General features: G+C 50.1%; 6 protein-coding genes across 6 annotated transcripts; 3 read left to right on the forward strand and 3 right to left on the reverse strand.

The window, feature by feature from the left end:
* Positions 1–7: 7 nt before the first annotated feature.
* Positions 8–1,381, forward strand: LOC131207324 (3-oxoacyl-[acyl-carrier-protein] synthase, mitochondrial). Its single transcript, XM_058199935.1, has one exon. The coding sequence runs from the start codon at positions 8–10 to the stop codon at positions 1,367–1,369; it is 1,362 nt and encodes a 453-aa protein (XP_058055918.1). The 3' UTR covers positions 1,370–1,381.
* On the reverse strand, positions 1,379–2,379 carry LOC131207325 (pre-mRNA-splicing factor CWC22 homolog). Its single transcript, XM_058199936.1, has 3 exons — positions 2,124–2,379; positions 1,844–2,057; positions 1,379–1,778 (listed from the first exon to the last, which is right to left on the reverse strand). The coding sequence occupies exons 1-3, from the start codon at positions 2,377–2,379 to the stop codon at positions 1,379–1,381; spliced, it is 870 nt and encodes a 289-aa protein (XP_058055919.1).
* A 209-nt stretch (positions 2,380–2,588) lies between these two features.
* On the reverse strand, positions 2,589–4,152 carry LOC131210374 (45 kDa calcium-binding protein). Its single transcript, XM_058203610.1, has 3 exons — positions 3,634–4,152; positions 2,874–3,549; positions 2,589–2,806 (listed from the first exon to the last, which is right to left on the reverse strand). Exons 1-3 carry the CDS (start codon positions 3,879–3,881, stop codon positions 2,732–2,734), a joined length of 999 nt encoding a protein of 332 aa, XP_058059593.1. The 5' UTR covers positions 3,882–4,152; the 3' UTR covers positions 2,589–2,731.
* A 1,141-nt stretch (positions 4,153–5,293) lies between these two features.
* LOC131207326 (venom protease-like) lies at positions 5,294–7,012 on the forward strand. The gene is made up of 6 exons (XM_058199937.1): positions 5,294–5,351; positions 5,524–5,846; positions 5,914–6,230; positions 6,285–6,357; positions 6,417–6,501; positions 6,573–7,012. The coding sequence occupies exons 1-6, from the start codon at positions 5,294–5,296 to the stop codon at positions 7,010–7,012; spliced, it is 1,296 nt and encodes a 431-aa protein (XP_058055920.1).
* Positions 7,013–7,413: 401 nt separating this feature from the next.
* Positions 7,414–11,121, reverse strand: LOC131212522 (ras-like protein 2). Its single transcript, XM_058206416.1, has 3 exons — positions 10,749–11,121; positions 9,231–9,318; positions 7,414–9,165 (listed from the first exon to the last, which is right to left on the reverse strand). Exons 1-3 carry the CDS (start codon positions 10,854–10,856, stop codon positions 8,756–8,758), a joined length of 606 nt encoding a protein of 201 aa, XP_058062399.1. The 5' UTR covers positions 10,857–11,121; the 3' UTR covers positions 7,414–8,755.
* Positions 11,122–12,356: 1,235 nt separating this feature from the next.
* Positions 12,357–18,927, forward strand: LOC131207328 (uncharacterized). Its single transcript, XM_058199938.1, has 9 exons — positions 12,357–13,164; positions 13,261–13,424; positions 13,485–14,315; positions 14,488–14,629; positions 17,237–17,563; positions 17,624–18,104; positions 18,183–18,258; positions 18,339–18,423; positions 18,484–18,927. The coding sequence occupies exons 1-9, from the start codon at positions 12,357–12,359 to the stop codon at positions 18,924–18,926; spliced, it is 3,357 nt and encodes a 1,118-aa protein (XP_058055921.1). The 3' UTR covers position 18,927.
* Positions 18,928–19,805: the final 878 nt, after the last annotated feature.

Consider the following 19,805-nt stretch of genomic DNA (forward strand, 5'->3'; position numbering starts at 1 on the left):
CTTTAATATGATAGATAATTCAAGGAGGTACTTTTTGTTGCAGGCTCGTAGACAAGTTTCACTTTTGTTCAGACATTTCCACCATGGGCCAACCCCTAAGGATCGGCGACGAGTCGTGGTAACAGGCATGGGAGTTGTTTCGCCGGTTGGTTGTAATGTTCCTACAGCTTGGAAGACGATCCTGTCCGGTCAGTCCAAAATAGGACCACTAGTGGGAGAAGCGTACGATAAACTACCATGTCGCGTCGCCGCGAGAATCGATAAAAACGAAATCGACCTCGAGCAATGTTTTTCCAAAACAGAACTGAAGACAATGGCCAAAGCAACGGCGTTCGCACTGATCGCCGCCAAGGAAGCACTAACCGCTGCTGCATGGAGCCCACGGATCGACGACGAAGCCGCTTGTCAACGAACAGGAGTGGCCGTAGGAATGGGAATGGTCGATTTGATGGACATCTGTGAAACTAACGAAGCGCTGCAGAAAGGCTACAACCGTGTGAGCCCGTTTTTTGTCCCCCGTATTCTACCGAACATGCCTGCCGGACAGTTGAGCATCAAGTACGGCTTCCGGGGACCGAATCACGCCGTATCGACAGCCTGTGCTACGGGCGCTCATTCCATAGGAGATGCGTATCGCTTCATTCGCCACGGTGACGCAGACGTTATGGTGTGCGGTGGAGCAGAAGCGTGCATCAGTCCCCTGGCCATCGCAGGGTTTTGTCGGTTGCGTGCACTAAGTACGGCTTTTAACGATGAACCGACTGGTTCATCCCGACCGTTCGACGAACGACGTGATGGTTTCGTTATGGGCGAAGGATCTGCCATACTCGTGCTGGAAGAACTGGAGCATGCCAAAAACCGTGGAGCACCCATACAGGGCGAAATTCTTGGCTACGGACTGTCCGGGGATGCATCCCATCTCACAGCACCACGTGAGGATGGAACCGGAGCCTTGCTGGCGATGAAACGGGCACTAGCTGACGCTAACCTGACGGTGGCCGACGTGGGATATATTAACGCGCATGCCACTTCCACTCCCATTGGAGACGCCATTGAGGCTCGTTCGATAAGGACACTGTTCGGAGAGCACTCCAGCAAAGTGGCGGTATCTTCGACCAAGGGCGCCCATGGACACTTGCTGGGGGCTGCTGGAAATCTCGAGGCTCTGTTTACAGTTCTGGCCTGTCGGCATGGATTACTTCCCCCCACGGTGAATTTGGACCACATTACGGAAGATATGGCCAACATACGATTTGTGGACAACACTTCCGAAGGCTGGGACACCGATCGGCGGAAGATTGCCTTAAAGAATTCGTTCGGTTTCGGTGGCACCAATGCATGTCTTTGCATTGGTGAATACCGGGAATAAAGCTCACTCTTAGCGATCGTGCTTCTTATGTTTTTTGGCCTTTTTCTTGTGCTTCCGTTCGCTAGATGGGGATCGTTTCCGTGGCTTGTCTTTGGAGCGTGATCGACTTCTGTTTCGTTTTTTCTTTTTTCGTCTGCTTTGGGTTTCGTCGCTGGACTTTGAACATGATCTCCTGTGCCGTTTTGGCTCCCTTTTCACCTCCGAACGGGAGGGAGATTTTGTTTGTTGCAAATGTTGTACCAATGCTTCGGTTTGAATGTGGATCAGGTGCCGTACTTCTTCGGTGTAAGTGAGCGGATTTTTCGCAACCCGATGCTTGGGATTCCTTCGTCGTGCATCACGTTCGTAGGCCGCTATTTGTGCCAGTGTAGCTGTTGCTTTCTGACCTGTCGTAGAACTTTTTTGGTAGCTATAAAAAAGAAGCGGAATCCTTCCGTGAACGGTACCACGAAACAGAAATGCGATTAGACTAACCTTATTTTAATATCTTCCACATCGGGAACTCGCCGCGTGTTCCGTGCTGCGTGCCGATAAATGGACAATCGTTCTTCACGGGTAAAGTTGATTTGAAAATCCGCAAGATTTGTAGGTGGAGCTCGATCACAAATTTGATCCAATGGCACACCCAATTCGAGTGACGGATTCTGATAAAAGTCTTCTAATATTGCCTCTGCCTGTTTGATATTATCTTTGAAAAATAAACACCAAATAAAGAAGCAGCTTTGGGCAGTGCAGCGAAACGCAAAATGGTTACCCATTTGAATCGTGGACGCACTGTCGGGCCCGACGAAAGACGGAAGAAATTTTTCTTCAAGCTTGGCCCTTTTTTCATCATTTGGCGTGTTCAATGGCCGGTTGGCTTCGCTTTCTAGAATGTTTTCTCTGGTCCAACCAAACGATGTGAGAATGGAACTTATTTTACTATCTGCTTCGCTAATAAAATTAGCAATCCGTTCAAGTGTCTGCTTTTTGGATTCTACTTTATTCACGATTTGCGAAGACGTTTCCATTTCCGAAGAACAAATTCAACAAACTGCTTCGGTTTGTTTACCGAACTGAATTCGGTAAACAAACGCACCGAGCCGGCTGATTTTTGACAGCAACGTCAAGGGTTGCTCAGAGAGTTCCGTGAGTGTTCAGAAGATTTTAACGAATCTTCGCAGCACCGTGTTTTCGCGCCACTAACGAGCCAGGACCGATGCTGATTGAAATCCCATTTCTTAACACCCATTTCCACTCGCAAATTTGAAAAGATTTAAAATCAGTTTATTTCACAGACTGCATCACAATTCGATGATAGTCATTCGTTTCGGCGTATTCCATGGCGTATTGCAGTACAATTTCTAATTAAAAACAAACACTTTAAAATTCATCATGGAAACTTTCAGCCGTATGGACCATTTTGGATGACATAAAAATTGCAGACTTGCCCAGAACCTGAAACGTGGACGACGAAACGTGAGCTTCAAGAAATAGTCACCAAAAAGGGGCATGCATAGCTTACTTCATTCAAAGAGAGTCTTTTATCATTGTTGATATCAGCGAGGGAGAACAAAGTCGAAGCCTCTTGAATGGCATACCGGGGATGGCGGGGGTCCACATACGACAGTAGCTCTCCACGGTCTGCCTTTCCGTCCCGACTCTTGTCGATCACCTTCGTAAACTCTTCCTTCCGCTCGCGAACGTTTTGCGACAGAATAAACTTTTTCCCTTCGCCCAAGTCGGTCGTTTGAACGTCGGAAAACTCCTCCACCGTCAGATGATCGTCACCATCCAAATCAAACTGCCGGAGTATGTCGTCCACCAGGTTCAACAGATTTACGGTGCTCGATTCTGGATGCCGAAACGATAGGAACTCGTCCAGCGTTAGGCTCAGGGGATCGGTGCGAGCCGCTTCCATCCACAGTGCTTTTTCGCGAGCGATCGACTCCTTCACCTTCCGGTCTAACTTATCGAACACGCTTTTCTTCATGTGGCTATCGCCTTCGATCCCCTTCTCACGCAGCCAATAGTTTTGATACTCGTCCCAGCTCACCAACCCATCCCGCGGCTTGTGGTCAATCTCGACGAACATCGTCGGATTTGTGCGGATGGCCTCGTCGATGTGTTCGCGGATTTTAAAGTTTATGTATTTCGCCAACTCCTGCACGGTTAGCAGTTTGTCCCGGTTGCTGTCCGCCCTACAACACACCGAAAGCCGAAAACCAAGACAAAATTAGTGTTAGTGCTCCCCGGGAAGCCATGGGGCCTCAGAATCACCTCACCTGGAGAATGCCGCGGTCAATTCGTTTACGACACTTTCCTCAATTTTCCGGTACACCAACGGGGCAGGGTCGTCTCCACCCGAATTTGCCGGCGGCTGGTTTTCGTTTTTAGCGACCAATCCTTTGCTTTGTCGTGACGAAAATGCCAGTACCAGAATGCACAGGATGAAGAGGACGTACAGCAGCAAGGGGCAGAGCGTTGACCAGCGGGGTGCGTTACGTAAAAATTTCGCCGAGGCTTTAGCCATTTCCGCGGCTACACTTCGCGCTGGACACTCCAACACCCGGCGGAATCGAAATGTGAAAGCAAGGGTTCCGCGATTCCGTCATTTAAACGTGAACGAGTTTTCCGCTTCCTGCCAGCGCGGCGCACGCCGTCAATTCCATCGCATCACAACACTTCACACAGCATCAGTCCAGATTGGTCACCATTATTGTCGTGTCGCATAAAGTACTTTACACTAAACAAGCACAAAGCACAAAGTTTGCCAATGGTAAGGACCTACCTTTTGTGGCGAATGTGTCTCCGGGAATCTTTTGCTTGGCAATATAGAGAAAGAAAAGTCGAAAAAAATCGAGAGATTCCCGGGCGGAGAGAGATCTCGGAAGCGTGCGAATCGCACCCGCTCAGTGCATAATACCAGCTGGCAACTAACCAATAGCAACGGAGACATTGTGCGGAAACCCCAATGGAATAAAGAAAAGCGAAAGCCATCGAAAGCGAAACCTGCTTACCTTACGAAGTAATCAAAACAAAACGGGATCAACACGCGGGAGTGTGAGAAGAAGAGAGCCGAAGCTTGGTGTCCGTCTCAAAGGAGGAGCTTTCGAGTAACGAAAAGAGAGAGCAACGGACGGAAGAGAGAAACTAACATAACGGATAGAAACAAGAGCGGGCGAGCGAAAGAGCTTTGAAAGAGCGAATCAGAGCTTTGGCAAGCTCTACTCAATGGTTACTATAATCATAGGAAAAGGGAGAATTGAAAGGCTGCTTAGTAACCTTAGAAATAAGTTTGGATGTTTGAATAACATAATATTATACAAGTGCACTTGATATAAATACCTGGAGACGCAGAACCAGTTAATATCAGTTCGTTATGAATCAATTCAGTCATCGTTGTACAACGGGCTTTCTGCAAATTGTCTGATTTGAACTGTCTCCTTATGCAGCTGTGCCTCAACAGTAAATTACCAACACAGCTAACAATTCAACAATCGAAAAAGTCAAGCAAAAACTGATGGCTTAAGAGCCGTGCCGCGTTGAGCAAACTAAAAAAAATGGCCAGCAAACATTTTTCAGACAACCTTAGAAAGTGGAGTGTTCAGTTTACACACAAATTGTCGCTGACATTTTCGGAGGGTCCTTATTTCAAGTGTGAAAAATAAAACTGGAATCTCGCCATTGTAAGCCATTGTAAATTATCAAATATCTCCACGATGCTTAGCAACCCGAATTCAGCTTGTGTTTTTCCCAGCATCATGTTGAACTCGCGTCGTGATTTGAAGATTTTAAGGAACCCCCGGTTAGGAGGTCAAGTGCAACTCCACGGAAAGAGCCTACCGACAAAAAATGTGCAGGCACGACACAATGCTGGCTCTAGAAAAAAAAACTGGTCAGTCAGCTTTTGCCCATTTCTGCTGCTGTTCTAACCGGTAGAAGATGAGGTCCCATCCACAACAATCAGTAGTTGATGAGCTCCGGGCGAAGCAACTTCTAAGTAACGCTCTGAACTCTTTCATTTTCGGTGCGCGGCCAAGGAATGTGGAATATTTGTGGGTTTCTTCTGCTTGCTGTGTATGGTGTTCTCACTCAAGGTAATACTGGGTTAAGGAAAGATTGAAAAGAAAACGATAAGAAAATTAACAATTGACTTCATGGTGTTTCCACAGATGGACAGCCATGCTACAATTCGTACGGAGCATCAGGCGTTTGTAAAAGTGTAACCTCGTGCCCAACGTCCTTTCAGTTGAACATAAATCCCCTGAGCCTGTTCGGTGGTTCTCAGCAAGGATGTCGGAACCTTCTCGGCATTGGCAAAGTGTGCTGCTCGAATGCCTATGCCAGCCCAGTAGAGAGACCTCAAGCATCTGTTACGCTAGCACCATTAACTACGAAACCGTCGACGACGGCCCGGCCCGTAGTGCAGCTGGAATGCATCGGCTCCGATGGCAAGGCTAGACCGTGTGACTCGTCAGTTGCAACACAATCAACGGTGTGTGTTCCGGGTTCTTTCCATTATTTCCGTATGTTCTAATATCCTTTTCTAAGGAATTTGATAGCCAACAACAAGCGGTACAACAACGACACGATCGACAACCATTCGCACCACAGCGCGAATTATTTTGAAGAACAGACCAGAAGGTGAACCTGCGTTCGATAAACCGTCCGTACTACCGACGCCCGAAACAGGCTGTGGTTTGAGCGATGTCGAGCATAATCGAATCGTTGGTGGTGTACCGGCAGCACTTCATGGATGGCCCTGGATGGCCCTGGTGGGTTATGAAGGAAGCTTGGGAGACGTCGATTTCCGATGCGGCGGTACCCTGATCACTGATCGTCACGTCCTTTCCGCGGCACATTGCATCTTGACCACGCTGTAAGTAGTAATGCAGTTTGAACAGCCAACATAATCTTATTCGTTTCCTGCCAGGTCCGTAGTTCGGCTGGGAGAGCATGATATCAGCCAGACAGAGCCCGCTCATATAGATGTTCCTATTTATAAGGTAGGTCACCACTTCGGAGAGACAAGAGCAAATATATTCAAAAGCTGCTTGATTTTCAGTATATTTCACATCCTGCTTATGACACGTTCGACGGACATTCGGATCTGGCAATACTGTTCATGGCAAAAGCTGTGGAATTTAATGGTAAAGAGCAGCGAACACTAAAGCTCTACGTTCACCCTGTGAGTTTTTATTGCCGTATTTTATTCCCTCAGATGCAGTAAAACCAATATGCCTTCCGTCGGTCGAGCCGCTCCGTAGTGGGGACTTTACCAACTATAACCCCTTCATTGCTGGATGGGGTCGCACCGCGGAAATGGGCTTCGAAGCGAATGTCCTGCAGGAGCTACAGATTCCGATTCTGGAGAACGCAGAATGCGTTCAGTTGTACAGAAAAATCAACAAAGTGTTCAGCAAGAAGCAGTTCAACGATGCCGTCCTATGCGCCGGCATTCTCGAGGGGGGCAAGGATTCGTGCCAGGGGGACAGTGGTGGCCCTTTAATGCTGCCCCACGTGATTGGCAAGAAATTCCACTACTTCCAGATCGGTGTCGTTTCGTACGGAGTCGGTTGCGCACGCGCCGACATTCCTGGGGTTTACACGAGAGTGGCCACCTTCGTGGATTGGATCATACAGCAGATTTCCGTTGCCTAACAGAGCAAGCCATGACAACAAACTATTTTTGGAACGATAAATCAAAATCGGCAACGTCTTCATGGCAACGAGAGCAGGCAAAAGCTGCAATCGATGAAGTTGGTAGCAACGTGTGACTTAATCATTTAAAATCAAATGATACAATTTAATTAGTATATTAAAATCCAGTAAATATATTTCATTAACAAACATGTTGACAGATAGTATATGAAAATTTAATAAAATATAATAAACGTATTGGGATCGTAGTAAAAACCTTCCCGTTCAAAAGAAGCCCACCGTTTCGGGGGTTGAACGATGTGCGGGTGTATTTGCTTTCGATTTCCGTGTTCTACCCTAGGCGTTTGAGCACCGAAAAGATTACGAAGTACGTGATGCAAAAACCATCGTCCAGTTGACGTCGGAGAACACACTGATAAGCGTCGTTACCCGTCTTTCTAGATAATATAGAAACCATTTGCAATGTAAACGGCTAGAATATTCCTGTTTCGTAAACACAGTATAATGACTGAAGCCTGCCGACAAATCGATAATGTTACACAAATCTTGTTATTCCTGTTAAACGGCACGATTGCACTTAATGCCTAACACTGTTGTCGAAGCACATTTAAAGCTAGTGATTAACGTTTCGTTATTGTTTTGGTTAATAGACAATAGACTCTTGGTTATGCTAATGTAATGCTCATAATAATTTGCTTTGCATTTAGTTTACTGTGTGATGCATCTTTGCTACCGTTTCGCTAGCGATACCATTTGATTTCGTTTAAATAGCTGCACTAAACCGGTTCCCGTACCGTTAAAATGGGAACACTTGCTCGGTCGAGCCAGTGAACGATGTTTTGTCCTAGATTTTACATTATTGTTCTACACCCGGCAAAAGGTTTCACGTTTTGTATATAGTAGTAATTCTCCATTTGACTACGGTTTGGGGCGATGGCCTCTAGCAACAGCTAGATATAAGTGTAAGTCTTTCAATATCGTGATATCGTTTCGAGCGTGAGGACACGCTCCCGAATTCGTAACAAGTTAGTGAAATCCTAGTTCCTCTTCCATGCCACTGGTTGATATAGGTGTGTTTTAAAAATATGAATCATTGTTTGTGTTGTGCAATGGCGTACACTCGAGCTCTGTTAGTGTTTTTGTTTTCGGTGCGCCCATTGCTTTCGTAGCTTCCCTACACTAAAACCATTGCGTTTCGCAATCTTCACTGGGACTGCACTACTCAGTTCCTTCGCATCATAATCGATAGCGATTTATCAATAAAAATGTAAACGAACATACATTTGACACGGCAATTCCCGCGATGCGTGCTACAGAAGAGCAACGGGGAAAAGGAGTAAAGTAACCTCAAACTTTCTGACCATCAACAACATAAACTAATCCTAATAAAGGAGCACAATTTCGTACAGTTCCAGTCCGTCGGTGATGGCAGTTATTTGTTTTTCCGATAGTAAAGGCAAAGTTGGACTTTACCAAACGCATCGAAATTGCATCCGGCTTGCAGCAGACATGGCATTTGGCACTGAAATATGTTTGTGTGTAAAATCAAGCACAGCTTTTGGGTGCTTCTTATTCGATCCTGTCCTCCGTTGGATGTTTATCTCTTTTGTTATTACGAATCCGAGCCAAAGGGAAACTAACGACTAATTTTTAGAAGTTAACTGAGCCCAGGATAGTCAAGGGGACAAAACTAACACAAAAGGCAACGGTGGTAGAAACACGATCAGATGTGCACCGTTTCGCCTACAGGATGCAACACTTTTGCCTATTTTTTCGCTTCCCCTTCTCGTCCACCAGTGGCCGCTCGGAGAGCTGAAACTTTCGCACCACCCGGACCAGCTCGTGGAACGCTTGGTCAACATTGATGCGTAGCTTGGCGCTGCACTCGATGTACGGAATCTTTAGCTGCCGGCTCAGCTGCTGCGCCTCCTCGAGCGAAACGACCCGCTGGTGGTCCAGGTCGGACTTGTTGCCCACCATCAGCATCGGGAACTCGTCGCGATCCTTCACCCGCAGTATCTGCTTGTGGAACTTGTAAATCTCGTCGAAGCTCGCGTGATCCGTCACGGCGAACACGAGCAAAAAGCCCTCGCCAGAGCGCATGTACTGTTCGCGCATCGCACTGAACTCTTCCTGGCCGGCCGTGTCGAGGACTGAAAGATGGAGCAATCGGTTGAAGCGCTTACGTCGGGAAACGGGGTCGTGCTAGACCACTTACTGTCGAGTTTTGCCGGGACATCATCGATTACGCACTGTTTGGTATAAGAATCTTCGATGGTCGGATCGTAATCGGTTACGAAATAGCTCTGCAATAGAACAGTCGGAGTGAAGTTATTTTCTGACTCGATGGTTCGTTTCTCGCTCCTGATACTGATTGGGAAAGAGTGCATTGGCAGATGGAAGCACTTCCGAGCATCTCCGCATCCGCGTTACGTTGGATCGAACGAAACCTTAGCAATCGTATGCTGGCAATCGAACGGTTTCAAAGCTGCCCAACCCAACATCGTTACGCAGCATCGACCCGATCAAAACATAATTAATGTTCGAGTTTCGCTGAAACATTACACGCCCTATTCCTGCCTTCAAGAAGCATGGGCGCCACAAGAAACGATCGCTATTTTTAGTGTATATGAACAATTATTGCCCTATTTTTAGAACCCTATGGCTGCTTTCGTTTGCATTACTCATCCGACGGGGTTGGGGCGTGCTTGTTTCTTTTACGATCTCTATTTAATTCTCGATGCATCAACAATGTTGTATACGGTTCTTCTGTTGGCCGGGTTAATAGTTGAGCTTCTATTAACCCACACTTCTATCCACCAATACTACTCGTTACCAGTACTGTGCACACTTTTTATCGATTAGGTTCGACTTAATTTTTTTGCGCGTGTACTTGCTTGTCCATCGAGGACATCATTTTTGGGGCATCAAACTAAAGCAGCGACCAACACAACGTTCCCTGGCGACGCTTGCTTTGGCGCGATCGACGGAACGATCCGCAACCCCCCATTGGTTCGTGTCCCCCCACTAAGAATAGACACTACTTGTTGCACGACGCTGTGGTGGCCCGCGTTCAAGGTGCAGCACCTCACAAACATCATTAGCATCTGTTTTCAAGGTTTCGTAAACTTGATTCGCTGTTTTCGGGATGTGCAAGGGTGTCTTCTTCTGCGGCTCCCGGGTATCTTCTTCTGCGTGCTAATGAAAAAGACACCCAAATTGGTTTAGAAACTATATTTGAATTTATTGCACATTGCGCCTGCCTTATGAGGTGTGGTATCGATGCAAACGATCCATATGCTCCGTTCGCCTTGGCCATCACCGACACACTCGTCCCAAGCGTTCGCGGGATGGTGACGAAACCTAGCAAGAATTATGTGGGGGCGATGGGGGCGCGAAGACTCGTGCCCACCGTCAATGTTGCGGCGAACGATCGGTAGAGATGACGTCGCTCAACCACCCGTACCGGTCGATCACCCACAACGCGAAACAGAAAGGTCAATTCCTTTCCGAGCGCTCGGTGAGCTAATCACTGAGGCCACCGTGCCCGAGACTTGCAGCCTGCGATCGAGCGAGGATCGATCTTATCTTCGCTCGTGGCGTGAGAGCAGATGTTACACATTTTGTTTCACTTAGCGCAACGGAACGACGACCGGGACTGGCCACCGTGATGGTGGTGGACTGACGGGAGGAAACAATATGTATATTGTACCGCTTAACGGAATGCTAAAAATACCTGTATGAATTGGATGGTGATAGCCGATTTGCCAACACCGCCACCGCCCACAACGACCAGCTTGAAGGTTTGGGCATAGCCTGCGTGCGTTTGGTTGTAACGGGACATTCCGGCCAGCTAGCGCGGGGCAATGGGGCAGATGGAGCGTTGCACGGTGCTCGAGAACACAAGGATCGCAGCAGCAACGGCGGGGACGAAAGGAGTTCTTTCAACGGGATTCTTCCGGATCCTCCGCTTACGGCGCACAGCACAAACACACACTGGAAGGGAACACGGTGCGCACTGGGACAAACAATGGAAACAAACCGAACGGGCGGTGCGCTTACTAACAACAAAATGAAACAAAACAATAGAACCCCGTTCGCTCACTCGGAGATTGTGTACATTTCTGCGAAGCAACCGTGTCGCGCTGTCAATTGAAGCCAGATCACGCACTGTAAACGAGCGCTCGACTGCCAACACGCTGAGTGACTGAGCGACTCGCCGGATACACTCGCGTACACAATGAGCGAACTGGAGCGAATGGAAAATAATTTAAAAAAACATTTTTATCTTTTCTGTCTCTGCTTCTAGCCTTCGTCCATTGGTTCGATACTTCCGTTGATAAATTTTGGTGAGTTATGTTTACTCAAACTCAAATTAGTGCTTTAGTGGTAAAGTTCACTCGACGAACGTTTCTGTTTGAGATGGTAACAACACGGTAACGAATGGATTCAGCGACGCTAATAAATCGCAATGGGCGCAAAAAACTTAATGATCGAACAATGGCGGGCACAGTATTGTTACTTCCTCGTATGATGTTCCGTTGCAGGTTCCGTGATAAAACTGTGCTTTTACATGAATCAGTAGAAGTCTACCGTTTAGTGGATGTGGACACATACATTTTGGGCAAGACATGGCAAAGCTGACCGTTATTGCGATCCTAAGCAGCTTTTTAGTTCCAGGCGCTCTAGGACAAAGTAAGTAAATAGTAACAAACCTGTGCGCCATGTTTAAAAGTACCATCCAGAAGTGCAAGTCTCAAAACGATGCCGTCCAATAAATATTTGATTTTACCAAGGGGTCACAATGTCCTTGACCGACCATTAAACGCGCATTAGTCCTATAGAGAAGATACCTCAGGTGATGCCGAACCTTTAGCAAACACGTATAATTAAATGACTTTTCCAACCCCGGGCCTACGCATATTGACACCATCGGGAATCGGAGCAGTCACCGATACGGTCTAGTTATTCTGTTGCTGTTGGTACGAAATATTTGTGCAGAGCATCCCTCTGGCGCGGTGTTCAGTACCGAATGTGTCCAGCAATACTGCACTAATGAGTGGATGCTCCGTCGTTTTTTGCGGCTTCGGTGAGGTGCAATAAAAATGAATCGATTCCTAACGTGGACAGCACCAGTTCCGATGCAGGCGACAAAGTTTTTGGGGTATTAAATATGACATTGGACGCTTTTTCTACGGTGCTGCCCCTCTATTGTGCCGCTTTTTGTAAGCCGGCCGTTGGAAGTTTATAAGCGACAATCCGTCATTGTGCGTCATCCAGTCCGGCAGTGCAGTCAGTGTTCGGGTTTTCGGTTGGTACACGCAAAGGTACACGTGCAACGGGTATGTCGCTGGATGAAATCTGCTGGAAGCTGCTGCTGTATCCGTGGTTGGTGAAGCTTGCCCCTTGGAAGGGGCCGTGTTTCCATCACTTCAAGACCACGACGCCATTTCCGTACATCACGCTGCCGTTCAACTACACGTTCCCACCGCCGACATCGTCCACTCCGATTCCGTTTACTCCGTTAACGAGTCCTGGGTTAACGTTCAGCACTGCAGCTCCCACAACTAGTACCATTCCAACAACTACTACCACCACGGCTGCTGCTACTACCGTTACGGGGCCACCACTGACTTCCACTACCTTCCTAACCACTCCTCCGTCCGTGACTGTTACGGTTGTTCCCACTGGTTCCACGCAAACCATCCCAATTCCCACGGTCACCTCGACGACTCCTAGTAGTAACACCGGGACCACCGTGACATCGGCTACCGGCACTACCTTCCTAACGATCACTAATCCGCCCTTAACCTCGTCTACTTCCCTGTTCCCGACCGTCACCTTTACTAATCCCACAACAACGGCGGGGAACACGATTCCCGGTGGTGGGCTCACTTCGACTCTGGGGCCCATCACAACCATCACGGGAATATCGCCTCTGCCAACGTTCCCAACGTTCTTATCGACGATTAATCCGCCTACTCTAACGAGCGCCACCATCACCAGTACGACACCCTGTCCCCCTGTCCCCGTCACTTGTCCTCCTTCGCTGCTAACTTCCACCACGTCCGGTGGCCAAACAGGCATCGATCCACGGCAGCTCTACAACGGTTGCCCGTGCATAGATCCAAGGGCCCTACTGGTATCCAGCAGTGCGTGAATCCACGGCCTCTCTGAAAGGTCAGACGAGCGGGAATGGTCTAATGTGTTCCAGTCATTGGCGTCACGGTTTTTGTTTCCCTTCCCAGACGACAGCTGCGCCACGCCGAACGGCCAGCAGGGTATCTGTATCGTGTACGGTAACTGCGACTTCATCCTTCAGCTGCTGACCCGGAACGCCAACCTGTACGATCCGGCGATCGAAAGCTACGTGGCGCAATCGATCTGTGGCTACAGTGACACCACGCCCATGGTAAGTCACGGGAGTCGGCTGAGATCGGGAGTCACGAGAGATCCTCTGATCGCTTCACAGGTGTGCTGTCCAACGTTACGGTTCGCTTTGGCGACCACGGCGATCGCGACGGCGACCACCACCACCACACCGGGAGGGTCGCTATACTTCAGCAACAATCCTACCCCGCCCAGCAGCAGCAGCAGCCCCACAGCAGTCCCGACCGGTGCCGTGAAGCTTCCGGTGAACGATTTGGATCGGTGCGGCATGTCGAACGCATCCCATCTGCGCGTCGTCGGTGGTGTCGACGCGCAACTGAACGCCTGGCCGTGGATGGCCCTACTCGGTTACCGGTCGGCGTCGTTCGATCTAAACTCCGGCCCACGGTTCCTGTGCGGGGGCACACTGATCACGACCAGTCACGTGCTCACGGTAGCCCACTGCATCCAGGGCGGGCTCTACTTTGTCCGGCTCGGTGAGTACGATCTCAGCTCCGACCAGGACGGGGCCAGCCCGATCGACGTGTACATTCAGCGGTGGCTCGTGCACGAGCGCTACGACGAGAAAACCATCCACAACGACCTGGCGCTCCTGTTGCTGCAGAAGACCATCGCCATCACCGACGCTATCCGGCCGATCTGCTTGCCACTGGACAGCCGGCAGCGCACGAAGGACCTCACCTACTACGCCCCGTTCATAGCCGGCTGGGGTGCGGTATCGTTCAACGGGCCCACGGCCTCGAAGCTGCAGGAAGCGCAGGTGGTCGTACTTCCGCTCGATCAGTGCGCCTTCAACTACAAGCTGTACTTTCCCAACCAAGTGTTCGACGATACGGTGCTGTGCGCCGGGTTTCCCCAGGGGGGCAAGGACTCCTGCCAAGGAGATAGCGGTGGACCCCTAATGCTACCGGAGGTCAGTATCCGAGTGGGTGACGGTTCGATTTTCGCGCGACGCCGTATGCGTCACGCATCGGACAGCGATTAGCAGCCAGCTCACGCGGCCTAGGGCCGCCGCTCGGTAGCCCTTTCGCGAGTTATCTGAAGTAGACTGACAGAGTGGCCTTGCCGGATGTCGTTTTGCACAGCTCTCGACTGGTGGGCAATACTATTACTACACGCTCATCGGACTCGTCTCGTACGGCTACGAGTGTGCCCGGGCCGGGTTTCCGGGTGTCTACGTGAAAGTGGCCGCGTACATTCCGTGGATCGAAGCTAACCTCAACTTCTGAATCAGCAGCCGATGATTTGTCTGCTTGCGACACGCTGAACCGGACACGGGAGCTGCTCATCCGGGGGCACCGACGCGAACTAGGCCAATGGTAGCGAACTGCAGCATGAAACGAGTAAATAAACCAACCAAAGACCCAACATAATAAACATCGCGAGGGAAGTTTCCATCGCATTTCAAAAAGCTGCTGATTTTGCTAAATGTGTTTTTTTAACTATTGTTGTTGTTCGGTTGTCTGGCATATTCGGCCGTGCGTCCGTTTAGCCTTACAAAACCGGTTGCGGTGCCCCGAGAAGACCTGTTTTGTGACCCGTATGTTTACCTTTCCACTTCACTACCCACCTTGGGGGCTGGGGGAGACTGTCGAATAAAATGCTAATTCTAGTACAAGACATCATCGACCGACCGAGCGACAGGACGTCAATGGGCCTCGAACGTTTGTTGGCTGACAAGAATGTTTGCGTCAGTTTCTGGTGATCTTCAACGCTTAGCTTTGTGGCCACTGGAACCTTCAGGATAGGAATAGTGACCGAACTAAACGGTAGCCTTCCAGTGCGCTAAGATTGGCTACCAGTACCACCGATCAAGGTGTTAATCTAACGCCTTAACTACACTGAACTTGACACCCAATGTACGCGAGGCCGCAAAGTGTTAGATCCTGCATGAGTCAAAGCGGCAAGGCAAATATTAAGTAAAACTCCCCATTTCTGTCGCTGTGAATAGCGCATCCGTTGGGAATAAGGTCTCCACTAAGTAGCGTCTCCACGTTACGATCATTGTCGGCAATCTATTGCATTATGCTAATTTGCCGTTGAAATAAATTTAAATTACAATCCCCTCGGTAAGTAAAATTTATGGGACAAGCTTACACACGTTTCATTAGTGGCAGATCTGAAATCTCTCGAGCCCGCCACACCCCCCACACTCGGTACGTCGCGCCTCGCTTGGCGTCCAGATCTTATCGCGCGGCCGTTGCACGCCGTCAATAATGATCCCACTTTGCCCCACACGGTGGCATCGGCATCTCTCGCCTCTGATCACGTTATGATGGCGATTGCTGTTTGCTTTCATTACGTTCATGTGAAGCTACAAATTGGGCCAGGGAATTTACTGGCACGTCACTAATTATCAAACATGGCGGAAAAACATTCATGTGTCACTTCCGAAAGGGCGGCCGAAGTAGCTCGGCCCGCTAGGCCCATCTGCTGTGATTTGTTGTTTGCGTTGGGAGCTAAGCCCCATCCCGGGGGGGGGGAATCACCGGCTCAGAAGCTTCAAGTCCCGCACCGACCAGACGGGCCGGGCGAGATGCTGTGGAGTCCTGCGAGGAGGCGACTCGTCTTGATCGCGGCTCTCCGATCGGCGCATTCGATGCGTGTGTGCGATCGAGCCGATCTCCCACTCTCGACGCCGGCCGGACATCGGTATTGGTGTGGTGACTTCTGATTCTGATTCGCAATTCGCGGTTGCGATCGCGAGAACGGCTTAAAATCCTATCCGAAGAAACGGGTTCAGCTTAGTCTTCGCGCTACTGCTGATCGCGAAGGAGGTTACGCGAGCGATCGTTTCGGGGTGGCAATGTGCTAAGCACCGCTAGTGCGGAAAAAACGACAAAAAAAGGGTAGTGGCTTGTGTGTGACACGGTCAAACGGCAACGCTCGAAACAGAAACTCAAACGATGAGGCAACTCGCGCTGGTGGTGCTTCTCTGCGTGACCGTGCAGAAGGTCCAACCACAAGGTACGGAGCGGTTCACGAACACACGGATAAGAAGGTGAAGGTTAACACGCGACCTTCGGGTAAACCACCGAGCCAACGTAACTTTTTCGGAACTCCAGTGGCAAGGTCAAGACGGAAGAGCCAGATTCGGCGTTCTGCACCGGGGAGCCGGTTTCGAGCGGTTTTAAGCGATCTGTTTTTGGTCGCTGAGCGCTGAGGCCCAAAGTAGGCGGGTTCGTGGCTTTATCGCGCGTTGCTGTCTTTTATGGTTTATCTTTTGGCGTCGATAACGCCACGATGGTAGTGGACGCGATTATCGTTTATCCGTTCGATGGAATAGATTCGACGGCCTAGGCTACGCGGTCATCGGGACGCGTCATGCCGGGCGGGGTGTTAATCGCTGCAGTGGATCAGATGATGGCCATGCACTTGTCAAACAATTTCTCGTGCGCGGTGCGAGTGATCGAACGTTGCCACTGGAATTACGTAGATCCATCGTTTGTACGCGACGTGGTGGTGTTTGTTGACCTAAGTAATTGATTGGAGCTGGTGGTATCGCACGGAGCCGTGGTTCGACTGGGGCACGTGTTTCGAAGATAGCCATTACGCAAACCGGTGGTGGACCAAGTTTGTGGTCGCACTAGGTCATTAACGAGACTGCGGTTTTCTGCGTGCGCTGCTCATTATCATAAGTGGGCGAGTGCCGGGATAACCGAGCTTGATCAGCCTTCGTCCAGCAAGGTTTAATAGGCCAACAACACGAGCCTAAGAGCCGCCTTCCATGACACCACAATCTGCCGACCATACCACATCCTCCTTTATTTCGACCTTGCCCTTGTCTCTCTCACCACATCTATCCGCCCGCTACTGAAATTGTCCTCTTTCCAGTTGGCCGATCCTGCTATACCCCCAATGGTCAGATAGGCGTGTGTCAGGTGTTTCAGAACTGCGGGTCCCTGATCCGGCTGTATCAGTTCAACCGCAACCAGCAGACGATCAATTTCCTGCTCGCTTCCCAGCGAAGCTGCGGCAATCGCAACTCCAACGGGAACCCGGTCCTCTGCTGCAGTGACGGTGTGCAGTACGACCAAACTACTACCTCGTCTCCTTTTGTAGAGGTCACGACCGCGCCGCCGCCGCCGCCACCGACGACACCGGCCCCTCAGCGTACCGCGGACTGTATCGGACCGAACCAACTCGAAGGCAACTGCGTCAGTAAGTGTTGGACCGGCGTCAGGGTCTGGTGTCACGACTAACGAGTGTCCCGGTCGCCAGGTATTCGCAACTGTCCCGAGGTGCTGAGTGAGTTTTTGGCGCGCCAGAGTGACCCGACCTACGTGCGCTACATCCAACAATCGAACGCGATCTGCAACTACGTCCAGCCGTTTGTCTGCTGTCCGACTCAGCGGGCCCCGACGGTTCCACCGGCACCGCCTGCACCACCGACCGAGCCACCGGCACCCGTTACTCCCGCTCCCACACAGGCACCGCCGCCACCACCACCACCGCCACCGCCGCCAGCACCGGCATCGCCGGACAGTGCGGCCAGGCTTCTGACACCCGAGACGGGCTGTGGCTTCAGTCAGGTCGAGCACAACCGAGTGGTCGGCGGAGTGCCGGCCGCCCTCAACGGGTGGCCCTGGATGGCACTCGTCGGCTACAAGAATGCCCTTGGCGAGGTGTCCTTCAAGTGTGGTGGCTCCCTTATCACCAAGCGTCACGTGCTGACGGCGGCCCACTGCATTCGCAGCGATCTGTAAGACAACGACAACGATCGTCTCCTGTTTGGGAATGCTCTAGGTTAACGATTGGTCATCCCATTCTCTTTCGCCAGCTCGTCCGTGCGCCTGGGAGAGTACGACACGTCCACGGACGCGGAAACTAATCACGTCGACGTTCCTGTAACACGGGTACGGCGCTGGTGGTCCACCTTGTCAGGTCCGAGGTTGTCTACTTTCGATTTTAACCACTTGCCATCTTTCTTGCACAGTATGAAACGCACCCGTCGTACGATAAGAAGGACGGTCACACCGATTTGGCGGTCCTGTTCATGGCGTCGGAGGTCCAGTTCAGTGGTAGGTATTGGTAGGGCGCCCACCAAGAGATTGCCGCTTGATGCATTCACGTATCCGCAGATGCCATCAAGCCGATCTGTTTGCCCTTGACGGAAACGATCCGCAGCAGGGACTTCACCGGCTACACCCCGTTCGTGGCTGGGTGGGGCCGTACGCAGGAGGGCGGCAAGTCGGCCACCGTGCTGCAGGAGCTACAGATTCCGATCATCACCAACGACGAGTGCCGCACGCTCTACACCAAGATCGGCAAGGTGTTCTCGCCGAAGCAGTTTGACAGCGCGGTCATGTGTGCAGGACGGATCGAGGGTGGCCAGGACTCGTGCCAGGGTGACAGTGGGGGGCCGCTGATGCTGCCCCAGCGTACCGGAACCGAGTTCTACTACTACCAGGTGGGCATCGTTTCGTACGGGATCGGGTGTGCACGGGCGCAAGTGCCCGGTGTCTACACCCGTGTGGCCACGTTCGTCGACTGGATCCAACAGAAGGTGGCCGAGCCACTGTAGGCTCCACCGAGCCACTGTAGGGGCTGAGACTTGAACAATAAACGGTATTATTAGGTTTTGAAGTACAAACACCGCGGTGCGCTGCTGGACTATCTTATTATTGATTTATTCTGATTCAGAGACAGGTGGCATCTATACAGTTTTACGCTCCAGTGAGCAGGTTATGCGTTGATTGAGTTTTATTTCCTTCCGTTCGTCGTTTGTACTTTAGCAAAGTTGTGTGTTGTGTGAATTTGTTTCGATCGCGACGCATCGGCGTCTGCTGTAGCTTATTTCTTTATGCCTTTTATTGTTTGACTAATAAACTTAAAACACTCTTTCTCCGACTGGCCCCGCTGCGGAATTGTTGTGTTAAAAACTGCAACTATTGTACACGATCCCCTGCCTGAACCGGGGCCAGTGAGCGAATCAAGAACCTCTTCCTTAACCTAACGATAGAAAAAACAAACAAAACAAGAGAATGTAACTTATTCCCGACCTACGCGGAAGCAGTCCTGCGGTTGTTGCATTTATTTTGGGCAGTCTTTTGGGGTCATTGCTTTAATCGTTTCGAGCAGTTGCCTAAAGTAGGGAGTGGTAAATTTTGAATAAAAAAAAAGCTATCAACAAACTAAACCAGTACGCTACATTGCAAAAGAAAAAAGGGCCTCACGTGGGGCTTTTGGGGGCAGTCTTTGAACTTGAAGTCTCATTAAAACAAAGGGAATCGTCCGTTTGGCGCCAGTAAAAGTAAACAAAAAACGCACAATCCTTTTTAGCTATCTTTGAATTTTGGGAAATAACTTTTATAAAGTTGCCGACTAGCACAATCTAAGGGGATGCCTTGACCTACGGGAATTTTGCAAAATCCTCCACCAGAAAAGCACGTAAAGTAGATAT

The sequence above is a fragment of the Anopheles bellator genome, chromosome 2, assembly GCF_943735745.2.
Source record: "Anopheles bellator chromosome 2, idAnoBellAS_SP24_06.2, whole genome shotgun sequence".
Lineage (NCBI taxonomy): Eukaryota > Metazoa > Arthropoda > Insecta > Diptera > Culicidae > Anopheles > Anopheles bellator.

Coding starts and splice junctions, on each gene's coding strand:
- LOC131207328 (XM_058199938.1), top strand. CDS start 12,357: ATGTCGCTGGATGAAATCTGCTGGAAGCTGCTGCTGTATCCGTGGTTG. Junction 17,564..17,623: donor ACTCGAAGGCAACTGCGTCA/GTAAGTGTTGGA, acceptor CCCGGTCGCCAG/GTATTCGCAACTGTCCCGAG. Junction 18,424..18,483: donor GTCGGAGGTCCAGTTCAGTG/GTAGGTATTGGT, acceptor ACGTATCCGCAG/ATGCCATCAAGCCGATCTGT.
- LOC131210374 (XM_058203610.1), bottom strand. CDS start 3,881: ATGGCTAAAGCCTCGGCGAAATTTTTACGTAACGCACCCCGCTGGTCA. Junction 3,550..3,633: donor TTGACCGCGGCATTCTCCAG/GTGAGGTGATTC, acceptor GGTGTGTTGTAG/GGCGGACAGCAACCGGGACA. Junction 2,807..2,873: donor AAAGACTCTCTTTGAATGAA/GTAAGCTATGCA, acceptor TCCACGTTTCAG/GTTCTGGGCAAGTCTGCAAT.
- LOC131207326 (XM_058199937.1), top strand. CDS start 5,294: ATGAGGTCCCATCCACAACAATCAGTAGTTGATGAGCTCCGGGCGAAG. Junction 6,231..6,284: donor CATTGCATCTTGACCACGCT/GTAAGTAGTAAT, acceptor GTTTCCTGCCAG/GTCCGTAGTTCGGCTGGGAG. Junction 6,502..6,572: donor AAAAGCTGTGGAATTTAATG/GTAAAGAGCAGC, acceptor TTATTCCCTCAG/ATGCAGTAAAACCAATATGC.
- LOC131212522 (XM_058206416.1), bottom strand. CDS start 10,856: ATGTCCCGTTACAACCAAACGCACGCAGGCTATGCCCAAACCTTCAAG. Junction 9,319..10,748: donor TCACCATCCAATTCATACAG/GTATTTTTAGCA, acceptor GTTCTATTGCAG/AGCTATTTCGTAACCGATTA. Junction 9,166..9,230: donor TGTCCCGGCAAAACTCGACA/GTAAGTGGTCTA, acceptor TCCATCTTTCAG/TCCTCGACACGGCCGGCCAG.
- LOC131207324 (XM_058199935.1), top strand. CDS start 8: ATGATAGATAATTCAAGGAGGTACTTTTTGTTGCAGGCTCGTAGACAA.
- LOC131207325 (XM_058199936.1), bottom strand. CDS start 2,379: ATGGAAACGTCTTCGCAAATCGTGAATAAAGTAGAATCCAAAAAGCAG. Junction 2,058..2,123: donor TGCGTCCACGATTCAAATGG/GTAACCATTTTG, acceptor TATTTTTCAAAG/ATAATATCAAACAGGCAGAG. Junction 1,779..1,843: donor GTGGAAGATATTAAAATAAG/GTTAGTCTAATC, acceptor TCTTTTTTATAG/CTACCAAAAAAGTTCTACGA.